This window comes from Paralichthys olivaceus, chromosome 8, assembly GCF_024713975.1.
Source record: "Paralichthys olivaceus isolate ysfri-2021 chromosome 8, ASM2471397v2, whole genome shotgun sequence".
Taxonomy (NCBI): Eukaryota; Metazoa; Chordata; class Actinopteri; order Pleuronectiformes; family Paralichthyidae; genus Paralichthys; species Paralichthys olivaceus.
In genome coordinates, this window is record NC_091100.1 from 13,602,110 (window position 1) to 13,618,616 (window position 16,507).

General features: G+C 43.7%; 1 protein-coding gene across 6 annotated transcripts in view; it reads right to left on the reverse strand.

Moving 5' to 3' along the window:
- rbfox2 (RNA binding fox-1 homolog 2) overlaps positions 1-16,507 on the reverse strand; it is a 36,926-nt gene that overhangs the window by 8,485 nt on the left and 11,934 nt on the right. For 4 of the 6 annotated variants that reach the window (XR_002202606.2, XR_011243787.1, XM_020084228.2 and 1 more), the window contains exons 3-7: positions 6,870-7,076; positions 5,052-5,222; positions 4,477-4,530; positions 4,255-4,347; positions 354-441 (exon numbers count right to left, since the gene is read on the reverse strand). Coding sequence is in view for 4 of the 6 variants with exons in the window: in XM_020084228.2 (XP_019939787.2) it covers positions 354-441; positions 4,255-4,347; positions 4,477-4,530; positions 5,052-5,222; positions 6,870-7,076 (613 nt within the window). In the remaining 2 variants the exon portion in view is untranslated. Of the gene's footprint in view, positions 1-353; positions 442-4,254; positions 4,348-4,476; positions 4,531-5,051; positions 5,223-6,869; positions 7,077-16,009; positions 16,235-16,507 lie in introns of those variants that run through there. The other 2 variants (XM_020084230.2, XM_020084227.2) reach the window with 2 other exon arrangements.

Here is a 16,507-nt window from a genome sequence, read left to right on the forward strand (position 1 = left end):
ACCAGTTTGTAAAAGTACTCAACAGGAAAATCCCCAAAGCGGTAACACATTTGTACGACTTGTTTAAAATAATCAAATAATCAATGTAACCGGATGACGCATGTTAAATCCCCTCATGATTATAGAATCATGGTATGATTTACAAAAGTGTATCAGTCAAATCATGATGACAAGCAAATTGTGAGGAAAATTAACAAAATAAGTTTTTTGTCCTACACATTATCCATAAAACATAATTCATTTCATTAACATTCATAACATTTCTACATTATCTGTTTATATTGTATTACTCAAAATTGATAATGTGATACTATCTGTACAGAAAAGAGTATAGTATACACAGGATGTACTACCGTATGGAAGAGCAGCAAGGCCCTCTCCGTTCGAATACGGCGTGGTCATCTTCTTGTTCGTCATCACTCTGGCTGTGGCGTTATTGACCTGGACACCAGAGGAAGTGGTCAGAGGCCATTTCAACCCACTTCATTAGAAACACTGGTATTGAGGAATGGTCCAAATGATGCAGAGATCGATAACGTTTTAAGTTTGTGTTTTATTCTGAAGCTGAAAAGTATAAATGATCAGAGTTTTCATAATATTCTTGTACTTGAAGTCTGAGGTGTCATTATACTTATAAACAGTTTCTTTTAGTTATGACGGAGGTTAATTCTGTTGATGAGCAGCGATGGTAATTGATGCATGCGCTTCTTTTGAAGGAGAAAGACATTGAAAACAAGGATCCTGGTGAGTATCAGGCAGTTTGGCAGACAAACAATACAACCATTGGCACACGGAACAAAGAAAACAACAAAATATTCCAGAACAGATGCATTCAAAAAGAAATCCAAGACCATTATAGTGCTACCTTTAAAAAATAAGGGAGGGAAAAAGAAGGTGAATTAAGCGGCAGATTCATCAGTTGAACACAATGCAAAAAACATCAATCCAAGAGTTCATACAAAAATTACGCACAGCCAATCAAGAGCGCATCACATCACCAGTGGTGAGCAAAACGAGCCAATCAGCAAGCATCAGATGCAGCAAGAGACCAATCAAAAAGAGGCTGGCAGCCTTCCCAATCCAATACACATCATACAGAAAGAGGAGGAAGGGTAGGGAGAGAGCACGACAGAGAAAAGACAGAAATATGGAGGGATGCAGGAGGAGGAGCCAGTCCACATGAAAAGACACAGAAAAAAACATGTACATGATGGAGGAGAGAGACAGAGAGAGTGAATAATCCATCCAAATGTGCAACTCTTCTATTGAACAGACAGCAACAACAAGATGCAGCACACACACACACACACACACGCACGCACGCACAAAACACATCCTACAATTCGCCTACATTGGCTCTAACTGTATGTGAGCGATGATGAAGAAAGAGCGAATGGATCAAGAATGAGTACAGAGAGAGAACAGTCGAGAGAGGATGGGGGATGCAAATATCATTCCTCATAAAAAAAAGAAGATAAAAAATCAAATCAAACCGAGGTTGTGAAACACTGCCAAGCATTCTAGATCAGTGTCGCACACCGGGAGAAAACCTTGAAGCACACAACCACCAACACACACCATCCAGAACCAAACTGACCGAAAAGGTCAAATAAAGACACCTCCTTACAGGGATGATTGAAAAAAGCTAATCTGTGGCTGGGTTTGCTTTGCTGGGGTCAACTAATTATTTCATGGCAGCTTTTTTCTTTCTTTCTTAAACATCTCAAAAGCTACATATCAAATACAAAAAGTAGATGTGCCTGAAATGAGTGTATGCTTGCATCCTTCTCTAGCTATTCCTCCACATATTTGTTCTTTATTTTGAAAGTTAAAACTGAGCAGTGGTACCTCTACAACTATCTACAGTCTACAACCATGATAAAGAAAGTCATAATCGAGTGCTACAGCAAATCACCATGTACACATGACTATTACCCTCTCTCCAGTAAAGCTAACACAGCACTCATGCTTCAGCATGCTGTCCCACTAAGGTGCAAAAAATGCAGCTATTGGCTGACACATGACACAGAGAGATGACATAGTACTACAGTATATGGTGTCATACAGATGACAAGAAAGAGAGTAAACCATGCAGGATATACAGCTCTGGAATTAAATGCTCAATGCAGTTAGAGAGGTGATTGGAATGAATGCATAAGAAGTGGTAGTCATAGTTGTTGCACTTGCAGATAGATGCAGTACATTCAGTTATACAAGTGGCCTTCATTTTGCCATGCGGTCAATGGCTAATCTCGTAATCGTTTCATTCTCCACCTCCCCAAACAATCAATCAATCACAGGATTAGCCAATCCGGTTCTATCAATCAATCGATCAATCAATCGAGCCCCCTGTGCTGAAGGGAGTCTCTCATTTTGGGTGTTGGGTGCATTTTATTTCATTTGGACGGATGGGGTGGGGGGAGGGGTCATTCAAAGATGATGCCATGTGTACACAACTTACCGTTGCCAGGGAAACGGCGTGAGGACACGCGAGCAGTTACCGTGGAGACTGACAACAACAACAACATACAAAAATCATCAGGGAAATAGAGAAAATATATGTAAGAAAGAAATGATGAACCAAAAAGAAAAAAAAAAGAAAAAAAAACAAACAAACAAAAAAACGAGGTAATGAAAGGCAACCCCCACCCTGTGGTAGAGAGGAAGTGATGTCACAGGTCACGTGTCAACAGTCACCTACAAGTATCAGCCATTGCACGACAATCTAACCTCTACTGTTTTAAAAACCCTGCTACAAACATAGATCATACAAAGCTTAGAAAACAAATGGAAACAGATCATATCAGAAATTTAAATCTAACTTGAGAGGGAAACTGCGCAGAAAATATTTAAATCACAAAAAAATGTATTAAACTTAGTCCCATTCTCCAGAGTTTATTCTACCTGACTATATGATGGGGAGATGGACAGAGATATGGAGGGAGGGATGGACAGCAGAGATGCACAAGGGGACACAAACTGGGAGAGACGGACAGACAGACTGGCCTGGTGAGAAAGAGTGAAGAGAGATGGAGGAGATATATAAACACACACAAAAACAAAAGGAAAGAAGAGGGAACGACAGCTATCTGTTGCATTCTCTTCATTTGTTCATTCTCTCCTTGGTTTTTTTTTCAGCACACCCACACACAGAAAAGTGCAGGACATTCAAGACCATGCAGAAGAGCTTTAGTTGCTTCAAAAAAAGACTGTAAAGCGTGATTTGAAAATAAGAGCTGGAGCAAATGGCAAAAAGCGTGGTGTGTTTCATCTCCGAGGCCATTTGCAACTGAAATCCAAGCTCATGCCGACAAATTAAAGAGATATGTCACGACAAAATGCACTTCCATGAGATCTGGTTCTCTTTTTTTCAGGAGTGGTGGATGCAAGCATGTGTGTAAACATATTGTTTTTACCATCCATCTCGCACGTCTGAAAACAGCTTCTTTTTTCTATTAAAGCATCAGAAATGACACCACATTTCTCCCGGCAGTCCCATTCCCAAAAACTGACCCCCTGAAAATGACCCCCATCATGCATCAGTCTCGTAACACATCACACATTGAAATAAAAAAGAAAAAGTGCGACCCAGAGGCACCTGAGCTAGTGATAGAGTAAAAAACTCCAAAGATCTGACCTCATGATCCATTCATGCAAGATACAGAATCCTCTTACAGTCACCAGCAAGCACTTTTTTAGAGGAAAAATAACTGAGGCTGTTGACTGCTCTTCCAATCGTAACCGTAAACCAAAAACAGCCACTCGTCATGATCATGGCAGGGGTGATGATGGTGATGGAAAAGGTGCAGGAAAAGTAAGATCCTACATGCTGTGACAGAAGCGCAATTTATCGCCAAACAATCATGTCGTAGCGACGCCTCGCCGGCCATGCCTGTTGTGTAGCCACTCCACCCAGCATGCTTTGCAAACCACACAGCTTTTAAAGATCAAGGTGCAATGGACAGCCCACGACATCAACGACAAAAGAACAGACAACAGCATGAACATCAACAGGAAGTGCCGTCAGAGGAGAGACGTCTTGTGTGCGCGGCACCACTGCACCATGCTATAGTGAAGCCAGAGGGGGTTAGATTTAAACACATACAGCCCATCTGAAAAAAAAAAAACCTTCTCTGGGGCAGCAACGACCAGAACAAAACTCATTCTCATTGTCGGACATGGGAGGGAAAACAGAGGAGAAAATGGTCACCATTTCAAAAATTCTAAAGAAAAGTGGGGGAGGGGATGAGTTACCTCGATTTTACGTCCTTCCACCAGAGTGCCGTGAAGCTTCTCTCGGGCCCTCTCTGCGTCCGCGCTCGTCTCGAATGTCACAAAGCCGAAGCCCTGCAAGCAGAAAGAAGACGAGAATGGAAAATGAAAAGGAGGGGGCGAGTGAGAGAAGCTTAAACAGTTGTTGGGCTTCTCCTGAATTTCATTTGAGTCGATGAATTTAAGAAATTAGCCGTTGTGTACCTTGGATCCCCTCTCGTTGAAAATGATCTCCACGTCGAGGATTTTGCCAAATTGCTGACAGGAAAAAAGAAGAGAGGAGGAAAATGAGGAGGCTGCAGAGGCATGTAAGCCATGTGCTGTACTCCTGCCACGGGGTGTCAGCACTGTTCAAGCATGATGGGCTGGCACTGTGCCAGCTCTGCTAGTCCTTTTCTTCCCACCATATCTTCGCTGCCTCGGCTCTTTTCTATGCAGCACATTTTAGAGACGCTCCTCTTATAAAACATCCAGCACAAGATCACGTTTGGACACACGACTTTAGATATCCTGCTGATGAGAAATTGTTGTAGATATTCTGTCACATATGACGAGCTAAGATTTATTTGAACTGAAACCAGTATGACAGAGGCTTATGTATAATTTAGAAATGTATGAAATATCATAGGAAATAATCAGTAAACGTCCTGTCAGGTGTTGAAGTGTGCTGACGTCACTGAGTAACTCCTTTGAGTCATTATATTTACCAAGTGTGTGTTTTGAACCAAAGCTACTTTTACATTAATAAAATATAAAAAAGAATATTCTAGTCTACAAACCCCAAACATCTGCCGCAGGTCTGGGTCTCGGAAGCGGAAGGGGATGTTGGACACGTGGAGGCGCTTGGGGGTCCCCTTGGCGTCCGAATCATCCCCGATGCTCCCCCCGCCGCCTCCTCCTCCTGAGCCAACCCCGGACTGTCCGTCAATCTGGGAGGATCCATCTGACTGCTGGGACATAAGGATGTGTGGGAGACACAGAGGAGAAAGCATAGACAAAGGAGGAAGGATTGTAAAATAAGAAATCAGTGACTCAAATAAAAAAATCTATAAGCTCATGTTTTTATTGGTTACACTGTTGAAGCTCTAGGGAATCAATTAACTGTGGTTTTCATTAATCAGTTTTTATTTTCTTGAGAAACCGATGGATGATTTTGTTGTACAACATAAATCAAATTGGTTGTATTTGATCGCAGAGGGTTTAAAATAGGCAATTGTCACATTTCAGTTACAGAAACCAAAGCCTTTGCTATGTGTTTTCGTTGTTTGGGCATCAGCACAGGTTCTGACCTTATTAAAAACAGTTCAACATTTAGGGAAATGTGCAATTTGCCTTCTTGCGGAGCTTTCGCTGAAAAGATCGATACTGCACTCATATCTGTCCGTTCAAGCGTAAAAACAACAAGCACAGTGTCTCGGCCGGGTAAGCTCACTTCCTGGAGTCTGACTTTAAGTGGATTCTGCCGGACATCACCAGTCACAATGAATACAGTTTGGTTCTTGTCATGATAAAGTGTCACCGTTGCTACTGTAAAGTTCATAATCAATTTAGAAGAAAATTACTTTTACTAAAAAAGAATTCACAAACCAAAAACCATGTATATATGACTTCTCCAATTTAAGTTGGAATTACTTCACACAAATCTGCTGAAGTTAGTAGAATACAAGTGATGTCATTTAATAATGTTCATTACTGCTTTCCTTCAACTTCTTATCATTTTTTTGTGAAATCAAGTAATTCTCTTTATTTAAATGCTTAAAATCAGTGAGCAATCAACCCTCAATATGTGACAGTATGACAGTAGAGTAATAATGTAAATACTACAGTGGTACAGCAGTACATTTACTACTACCTAACTTAATTTCCCTTCGGGGATGAATAAAGTAATGTATCTATCTATCTACTACCACTATTATTGAAGTATACAGTACTGATCACACTGCTACCTCCCACTCATTCATGTCCTCTCCATCTGATCTACATGTGCAGCATTAATACCACATTCTTGAATTCACATGCATTTTTACCTTCACCAAGGAGGTTATGTTTTCATCTGTGTTTGTTTGTTTATTAGTGGGATTGTGAGAAAAGAACGTATTAATGGATGGCTTTACATCTTGTGGAGGGACGTGTCCCGAGAAAGAACCCATCAAATTTCTCTGATCAGGGGGCAGATCCACAAATATTTTTCACTTTCTTCAACATTTTAAATGATTATTGAGAGAATAATTCATGAATCTTGATGAAAGAAAATGTTTAGGGGACTGATATGGAGTGTTTTCAATTTGGTGCAGACCTGGATTTAAATTCCATAAGGGGGCTGTTGTGCACTGGAAGTGTGCACTCTCGCAGTGTCATTCTAATTTGAATTTGTGAGGAGTTCGAGTTGAGAAAGCTACTGAAAAAGTACTGAATCTGTACCTGTTATAAGACTTTAGCCTTGAGTATCAGAACTGGAGTGGTGTGGAAAAAGTCAGATTGGTGCAACATTTTAAATCTATAACATCTACAACACATGAACATTTCTACACACTTTTATGCTCCATGTCCAGGAGCCTTGATGTGGACTACACCCAGAGAATGAGGCTGGCACTCACTTGGGCACTGAGGCTGTTGGCGGCGTTGGCAGCGCTGTTAGCTGCTCCACCGGCTTCCACTGGACCCTGCACAGCCCCCGCTGCATACAGGCTTCCCCCGTAATCCAGGGCCAGGCCGTTCTGGGGGGGTGGCGGAGGAGGTGGAGGGAATGCGGAGAAAGGTGGGGGTACGAGTCCCTCCTGACCACCAGCACTATCCTGGGAGCCCTGTTTGAAGGAAGTGAGAGAAGCATAAGAAAGGGGCTGAAAAATAATACATCTGGTTGTATCTTTTGCTGAGAGCATAACTCCATCACACAGAGACCACTTCCCTAAGAGCTTCAGTCCAAAAGTCATACAGGCGTGGATATTATATTTCCATTTCCCCGTGAGTTTGTGTATGTGTGTAAAAGTGTGCATGTATCTACACCCCCACTCATTAAATATTCACTGCAGCCACATCTATTATTGAGGGTCAAATGCCTCCATGCGCAGTGTGTCGTACAATGGCGAGTGACTAACGCCTGCGCACACGCACTCACACACTCCCAAACGCCTCTGCACACAAACAACCTTTGACACACCAGCGCCCACACACCTTGACGCTTGCACACAAAGGCCAGCTGATACTGAGAAAGCCTGAATATAAGTGCTCCGTGTACGTTATTACCCCCAGAAAATACTTGTGTGAGTTACCAACGTTGGAGTGCGTAGGAGAACAATACAAGCGTCCACAAACACATGGTGGAGACACAAAAAACATCACACAGGCTGTAACACAACACACACACACATTCCTCGCTGTTGGCAGTGGGGCATGGATACCCTAAATGGTAACAGTTAGAGAGCAGAGGGAGACAGCAGGGACGAGAGAGAGAGAGAGAGAGAGAGAGTGAGAGAGAGAGGAAGGGGGGATGGATGATAAAAGGTGATGACTGATGGAAGAGGAACAACCTGTCTCTGATCAGACCATCACTGTCTTTTACATCAACTCTCTAACCTGGATATCCTATTAAAATATGTTACTGAGGAAATGTTATGGGGAAAAAACTGTAATATATATATATATCATTATCTCTCAAGACACATTAAAATATATAGCGATATTAAGACTATTTAATTATATAAACAAAATAGGTGATAAAACAGATTTAAAAGACATCCATCCTGATCCAAGCAGATTTGTGGGTCAGTGGTTACGGTCAGTGCGTGCGTGTGTGTGTGTGTGTGTGTGTGTGTGACTGACAGGCTGCAGCGATGCCCATCTGAGTTGCACAATAGATCACTGTCCCTTTGGGAGTGTTAAAAGTGTGTGTGTGTGTGCACACCATCTGTCTCCCTGATTTTGACCTTTCTCAGCGTCACACCTGTGACATGGCAGCCAGGCCCCTCGACTCTGTGACAAACTGGGGGGATGCACTAAGTCGCCGCAGATCACCTCGATATTTTTGAAATGAGAGTTGAGCAGCGGCGGTTGAGCAGCGGCGGTTGAGCAGCGGCGGTTGAGCAGCGGCGGTCGAGCTGCGACGAGTGAGAGCAGCGAGGAGAAACTTTGTGTTGCCATCAGCACAGGTGAACTAAAGTCAATACAACTGCACTTTCTGTGTTACACTGAATATTCATAAGACCCAAAATAAGAAATCATCAGCGATAAAAATTTTTATGGGTAGACGGTAATTACTTTTTAAACATCTTGTCATGTTGATGACAACAAATTAATTATACCTTTGCTTTATAGAGCGTCTTTTTATCCAGAAGTCTTTCTTTAAAACCTATTTTGTCGGGTGGAAATTATGTATTAACCAACTTTTAAACCAAGACAACTTTTAATAGCTTGATTCATACATTTAAAATAAAACATTTAAAAAAGGGGCAGCATGTAAAATTCAGTGAATCCAAATAATTAATATAGAGGGAAGCTTCAACGGAAGTTAACGACAGTCACATGTGTATTTACTATGAATAAAACCTTCATTCATGAACAAATCCTACCACTAATGTTTCTTATTTTAATTATAATATTATTATGTATAAAATGCATTGAATTTAAGATATAGATTGTTATAATTGCTATGAACAAATTTAATTTTGGTTTGTGGACAAGATTACACAAAAACAAACAAATGGATTTCCACGAAACTTGGTGGAAGGATGTGGTATGGGTCAGTGAGGAACCCATTCAATTTTGGTGTATATCCAGATCAGGGGGCAGATTCAGGAATCTTTTTCATTTTCTTCAACATTGCAGTATAGGGTGGGTTCCAATATTATCACAATTTTCCCAGAGAATAATTCATGGATCTAGATGAAAAAAATTAAGGGGACTGATATCTATGAGTGAGTGAAATTTGGTGCCGCTTGATTAAATTCAAGGGGACTGTTGGGGTTGGTGAAGGTATCTGCTGTTCTAGTTCTGAAATAAATGGCTCTCAGCAGTTTAACCAGAGTGGAACCTTTCATATCTGTGGCATCAGCACTATCCTGATAAGTGACATTTTTAAGAGTCATCCTTAATTCACATATTTAATTAAAATAAATCGCGGTGCCATGATAAACTACTTCACCTGGTGGCAGCTCCTCTTTGCTTTGAACTCCACCTCTTATGACAGCAGCCCCGGGTTTGCCTGCTGTGATTTCAGCAGGTTAATCACAACTGACAATGCCTTTATCTCCCTCCCTCCCTGCCCTGATAACAGGCGGTGAATACATGTTTATCACCAATCTCAGCACTATAAGCCTGTTACAAACCTGTGCAGCCACACTCCGCTTTTCATAGCCGCTGTAAAACCATAAACTGCTGCTGCTCTCCTTCCAGGTGAGGAGTCACTGCCTCCACCAGAATAGAAACCACGTTCTCCGTCGTCAGTGCCTGGCACTTGCACAATACCGCTGCCAGATGACTGACCACAGTGTCCAAGTTTAACTTCATTCACATGTTCAGATGGCAGCTGTGTCCGCTCATCTGCACCCTGCAGCTGTATGAACTGCTTCCAATCTCATTCAGCAGCATCCAAATGAAGATTTTGCTAAATGATCATTTACAACTTTTCCCTCTGCGCCGTGTTTCATGTAGCAGCACAAGCTCCTCTTACCTGGGCTCGCTCATTATCTGCCTGTTACACAGTTCATTATTAAGACTCATCAGGGTTTTGCTTATATAATACCAATATGCATGCAAATATACAGCGTCAAGATCTTTAATTTTACTGCACATTAAAGAATTTTGGATAGATGATTTCCAGGTGTTTCCCATACTGCATATATTTCCATAAATTTCACCTCCCGCCTTTGTTTACTGTGAATGGCAGCTAAAATTTTACGCTCTAACTAATTAACATGAGCTCAAAATTAGACCAGAAGAATTTTAGTATGTGAAGATGCTTCTCTTTGTTGTAAAAAAAAAAAAAGGTTCCAGTCTGTTACATCACTGATTGTAATAATGTGAACATGAGCTGCAATCCTCAGATGAGACATCCTGAATTCATTACATTTGCTCAATGCAGACAGAAGACAAGAGCAGACACTATAAAAAAAGATTGTGCCAGTGTGGATCAGGCAGATTTAAGTGCGGGAGACAAAATGCATAACACGCTGAATGATACACATCCGATCGGCTCATCGCAGAGAAACTGTGTTTGCAGGGGTGAAAGTGATAGCGGGTGGAGCAAGTCATTCTGGGTCACCAGGTAGGAGCTAACCTGGATGAGAATCTGGATTGAAGAAACTGGACCCGCTTCCTTAGTCCTGCTAGAAAGGCCAGAAAGTTTCTGCAGGTTTCAACAAAACTTTTTAAGACCATAATGAATGAAGTTTAAGATCTAGGTCGAGACTGATATGAGGAATTATTTACACTTCCACATAATTGAAGATAAGGTGAGAGAGCAGAGTAGAGAATAACCCTCAAAACGTTATCTCACAAACTACAGGCAGAGACAGTATCCATAGATTTCCCTACAACCAAACTGAGGATAAATTCTGACAGAGGATTGAAGATAATCAGTGATCTGTTCCATTGTGGTCTTGTTTGTAGTTTTATCACAGTAAGCAATTACATACAGCACATTACACAGACAGAATTAGCGTTAAATGATTTTAACATTTAAGGCTTGGTCTTTTGTTTCTGGACTGTAATTAACACGACCAATTCATTTCGGACTGAATAAAATCGTTTAAAATGTGAATAAATTTGCTGATGTTTTTTCGCTAACTGACCTGCCTGCCTGTGTGCACCCTGCCCGTTCTCTCACTGTGCATGACTGGAGCCTTCAGCAAGAGAGAGATTCACCGCTGAAGCAGAGACGATAACCAGAATTTAGCGAGCGAGTCACGCTGACTCAGCTTCTATCAGTTGTCAGTCAGTGCACGTTCATGTGTTTTGGTGGCGTAGCTTTGATGGGAGGGGGTGGGATGTACTGGTTGCATATTTTCAAAGTGTTGCTTGCTCTTGCTAGCTTTTCTAGGACTACTGACCGAAGCTTTAAGACTTTTTAAGTCTTAAAATTGAGATTATTACATTTCAGACTTTTCTTTACTAGACCCTCGCCAACCATAAAAAGGGAGAGTTGATCGCTGAACACTGGTCAAGTGCTGAAATGCGAAAAAAAAGAAGATTCTGTGTTCATGCAGGTAAAGTCTGAAACAACCTTTTTAAAGAGCAGCTGTATGAATGGCAAGGTTGACCTGTCTGTTGTTTTGTTGGGGCCACCCACTGGTTTGTTGCAGACTACTTAATACACACAGTTATTACCCGCATGCTGTCATTAGCAGTCATCTCAAAGCACAGCTGTGTGTTCAGAGTGAAAGCAATAAAATTGTACCTTTCATCATATTATAGTCGGGAAACTACCCTCCTACTCTGCATCAAAATGTTCCGCACGGCTTCAGTGTCGTCGTACTCCAGTCCCAACATTTATGACTCATGACACAACTCACTCGACTATACATGAGTCAGTCTTGGTTTTGACAAGTTGTGATGCAACTCAGACAGAACGATAGTGACTTGGATTTTAATGCTGCACACTCTGGAGCTGTTTTTTTTCCCTTTGTCTGTGATGCTTATAAATATATATATATATATATATATACATCTAATTTTCTCAGGCTATACTGAGGATCAAATTGTCTTTCTGTCATATCAGAACATCCTCCGCGCTGTTGTTGCTCACACACAGAAGCAGACTACAGCCTAGCGGGAGAATGGACAACCCCGGCTGTTGCTGCTCCCTTTGCCAGACCAAAATAGAAGCGGGAACACAAGCCAAAAAAACAACTTGTATTTGTGTTCGACGATTGGCCTTTTCAGAGGAGATTCATTTTAGCCACATCTCAACAGCCCCTCTCTCTCTCTCTCTCTACCTGATACACTGTGTCAACAGCCTGGTATCTACAAAAATAGTGTGGGCCTGCGTGCTGCTGCCTCTTGTTTTTCCCCTGCTCTCTCAAAACGTCAAGTTACAGGCCTTTTCCTGACTGCAAGGATAAAAGCATCCAGCGAATTAATTCACATAGAATAAAAAAAGAAAGAAGAGAAAGACTGATAGGGAGGGTATTCTTGGGCAATCTAAAGAGAAGTGCTGCCCTGCGACACAAGTAAAACTGTGCGAGGTGCATTTGTCTACATTTTGTTTGTGTACATGTCGTGTGCATGTCAGTGTGTGTGTTTTCTCGTGAACACACTCCCCTGGCGTTGAGGCGTTAAGGGTTGTGTAAGTGTATGCGTTGGCCAGGCAAAGCCAGTGACTCAGAGCAGTAGCTGTAGCTGGCTTACTTTCGGGTCAGTTAGCAGCGGCAAGTGTGTCTGAGGAGGCATGTTATAAAATGTGCTTGTCTGCAGCAGTCTCACTACGCTAGAGGAGGAGGAGGAGGAGAGAAGAAGGAGAAGAAGAGGAGAGGCGGAGGAGAAGGGGAGACGAAGAGGGGAGGAGAGGAAAGGAGAAGAGAGGAGAGGAGAAGGAAAGGAAAGGAGAAGAGAAGGAGAGGAACATGGCTAAGAGCTAACTGGGGCAGCACCGGGTCATTTCACATGAATAATGACATTTCAGGATCTTACTTTCTCGGGCCTTGAGCCATTAGTCTATAGCCTAATTCAACAAACTTGACGATGGAAAATGTGATTCATACCGTTAAGCAGGCGTTCATATTTTGGCTCAATAATCATATTAACTGGGGGAAGCTGCTTTCAGCTCCCATCTTGGCTGCAGTTACCCAGGCTGCAAACAGCTGGAGAAATGCTTAAGACGCTTCTGCGGCATACCGATGAGCCAGGAGACACCCTCTTGTTAAATTATTCCATCCCCGCGTCAGCCCCTCTTCCTCCTCCATCACTCTTCCTCCTCCTCCCCCCTTTGCACTCTTCCTCTCTGCTCCTCTTGCTGCTGCTCTCCCTATCCTCCCACTCTCTCTCTCTGCTCTGCGCTTCGCTTCTTTACGCTTCATAAAATCCAGACGGGACCCCTTTGCATACGTCCCGCCCCCACACGTGTCAATCAGGGCCACTTGCCCCATAGCAACGGGATATCGGCGGCACCCGGGCTCCTCCTCCCACACTCATCTCCCATCTCCTTATAGGGTAACATGTCTGCTCATCAAAGAAACCCCTCCCAATACGCCCCCTTCCCCCCAGCTGTCCTTTTCCCTTGTAGAGTGTCACATATGATTCCAGTTCTGGGACGCTCCCCCTTTAAACTTACTGTACATGTGTGCAGTAACACACTCACACAGGCCTGTACGACACACACACTCACACACGATCACTGACTTCCCCTGTCATCTCTGTATCAATGGTCAGTCTGGGCCCGCTGCAGAACTTAATGAAAGATAAACACGCAGAGACAAAAAGATGATGACACCATTTGTCCACAGTCAGCCTCAAACAAACACATGCAGGTGAGCACACAAACTCACAGACATGTATTTACCAAACAAGACACACCTCCTTCAATACATTAGGTACGACCATGAAACTGGTTTGTCTTGTTCGATGCTCTGTTTTAATACATCCTGTTGTCCAGTGTGTGTTCAAAATGTACACAAGCCGGCCGTAGGACAGTGTTGTCACTGTCAACCGCACCACCACTGAGTCAGCGAGGGCAATCCCTATCTATTTCAAAGGCATCTTCTTTTCTTTTCAAAGCCATTACAAATGCAAATAGCTGCTAAAGAAGCACAGCGATTATGGCAGCTCCAAGTTTGAGCAATTTCATAACTATCTTTCTTTTCTTTTTTTTTAACAGCAGAGTGCCAAAGGTGTTTACCTCTCATGGTTCTCCCCTCAACATTTTCCTTCAAGCCTCGAACAATCTGTACAAAATGAATGACTCATACGAGGTTGCCACGGCAACACGGCTCACTGGGATCATTTAATGGCCATTATTGTTAACCCTGCGAAGAATCAATAACGAGATTTGGAGATTGGTCGAGGGGGAGGTTGGGTGGGTGAATCCTCCCTATCCGTTTACAGTTCATGCGAGCGTGCGTGGCGGTGTGTATAGTTTCGCAGCAGGTTGGCGTCTCTCCCTTGCCTCAGGGCACACGCTTAGGTGGGGCTTGAGAAAATATTTCTGTCTTTTGCACCCGACGTGCAACTCCAGCTCTCTCTACCTCCTTCTGCACAGGCCAAAAAATATTAGCAGAAAGTAATGCTGTGAAAGAACTAGAAAGAAAGAAATTACTCCTGCCACGAGGCAACTCTGAACACTTACACAAATGTGCATAACTGCAAAGTCAGCTTTACTGCCTATGATTGCGTCACCAAGCAAACTACCTCCCTCCAGTTGACCTACAATATTGTCACGTCTCGACGTTGCTCTCAATCTCTTTCAGCTCGTGCGTCCGTCTCTGCAGTGTCCTCATCCGCGGGGCTTCCCCGTAACAGGCCGAGGGTGTCCCGTCACCTCAAAAATCAATTTTCTATTCTCCTTCTCCCATTCTCTCTCTCCCTCTTTTCCAACCCATCCCCCTCTCTTCCATGGACTCTTAAAGGAAAACATTGAGATAACAGCTGCCACAGCCCCAGGGAGAGCAAGAGGAGGGAGAAAAGAGGTCAAATAGTAAAGAAAGCAGGAATCCAAGGTACAGCTGAAAGAGAAGTGTGCACACACATACACACAAGTAAAGGCAGGAACACACACACACACACACACTCATCCTGACTCACACTAAATGAAATGTAATGATATGAAGGAGACACTTCATGCACCAACTTTGCAGCCCACTGTGTGCTTGAGCGTCTGTGTGTTTGTGAAATGTGTGACACAGAAATTACAGTGAGGTGTTGTTAGCTGAATAGAGGAGATGCTGAGGGGAGGAGGAGAGAGAGAGAGAGAGAGAGAGAGAAAGCGAGGGAGAAGAAAAAAGACAGAAACAACTGTTCTGTGGACACCTGTCCCTCTCACTCACAGGCCTGAACGATGTACAGAGACAGCTGCAGGGGCCATAAAGAAGACGACAGACTTTTTCTTCCCCACTTACCCCCCCCCCCCCCCTTCTATTCTTTCACTGCTTCTTGCCACAGAAATATCTGAGGAGTTGCAGGAGCAACACGCCACACCGCTTCATCCAGCTGTACAGACCAACACGCCGCACGAACTATACGTTCACATAAGATCCTTCAGAGCATACATAATACATGGCAGGACAAGGTTTCTGGCAGTGGCAGCCTCTTGATGTTCACATTGCGTGCGCTTCTCGCTCGGGGCAAGAGAACAGATGCCACAACCACAATAACACGCCGCCGCTCGTGCGTTTCACCACGGCAAATCAGAATTGTAGCGATACGATCTCCAGCCTGCATCCTCGCTGTCATCTACGCCCGCGACACCGATGGTCCCCACTGCTCATATGTACCTCGTACAGCAACTGTCCGCCGAAGTCCTGACAGGAAGCTGAAATGCCCTGACTGGTTGGCTCGAGTGAAGGGGTCAAGTAGAGTCCTCATCTGTTAGTAGTTAATTAACATTTCATGCTCAGTGACAGAGCTGCCCGCTCTGATGCCGCTCTTCATGTACAGTGGAGCCCGGAGAGATACAGCGCGCGCGCGCGCGCGCGCACACACACACACACACACACACACACACACACACACACACACACACACACACACACACACACACACACACACACACACAGGAGGGATATGAAGAGGTATCGGGATCCACACTCACCGACAGCACGGAGGGATAGTACAGTCCCATCATCGTATTCTGTGCAACAACTCCCAACTGTCGCCGCTCCTCTCTCCCTCTTTCCTCTTATCGCGCTGCCTCGCTCGCTCTCCCTCTCTCCGACTCTGTGTCACCTCACCAGCTCAGTCTCTCTTGTCTGTCTCACAGATTCAAAATCTCCCTCTCTCTGCCCCCGCTCGCTCTGTCTGCCCTGCCAACCCCCCGCCACCACCAACCCCCCCACCCCTCCCCTCCCCACCTCCTCCTCCTCTGGCCTCTGTCCCTGTCACTCTCCCTCTCCCCTGCTTAGTTTCTTTTCTTTGCTGCTCTCTCTCTCTCTCTCTCGCTCTCTCTCTCTATTCTGTCTCCCACTCACTCTTTTCTTTTCCCTCTCCCACTCGCTCCTTGCTTCTTCTCTACCCCCAGCCTTCTGTTGTGCTGCCGTGCCCTTGCCTGCTCATCTCCTCTGTCTCTCCTCCAGTCTTCCTTCTCTCTCTC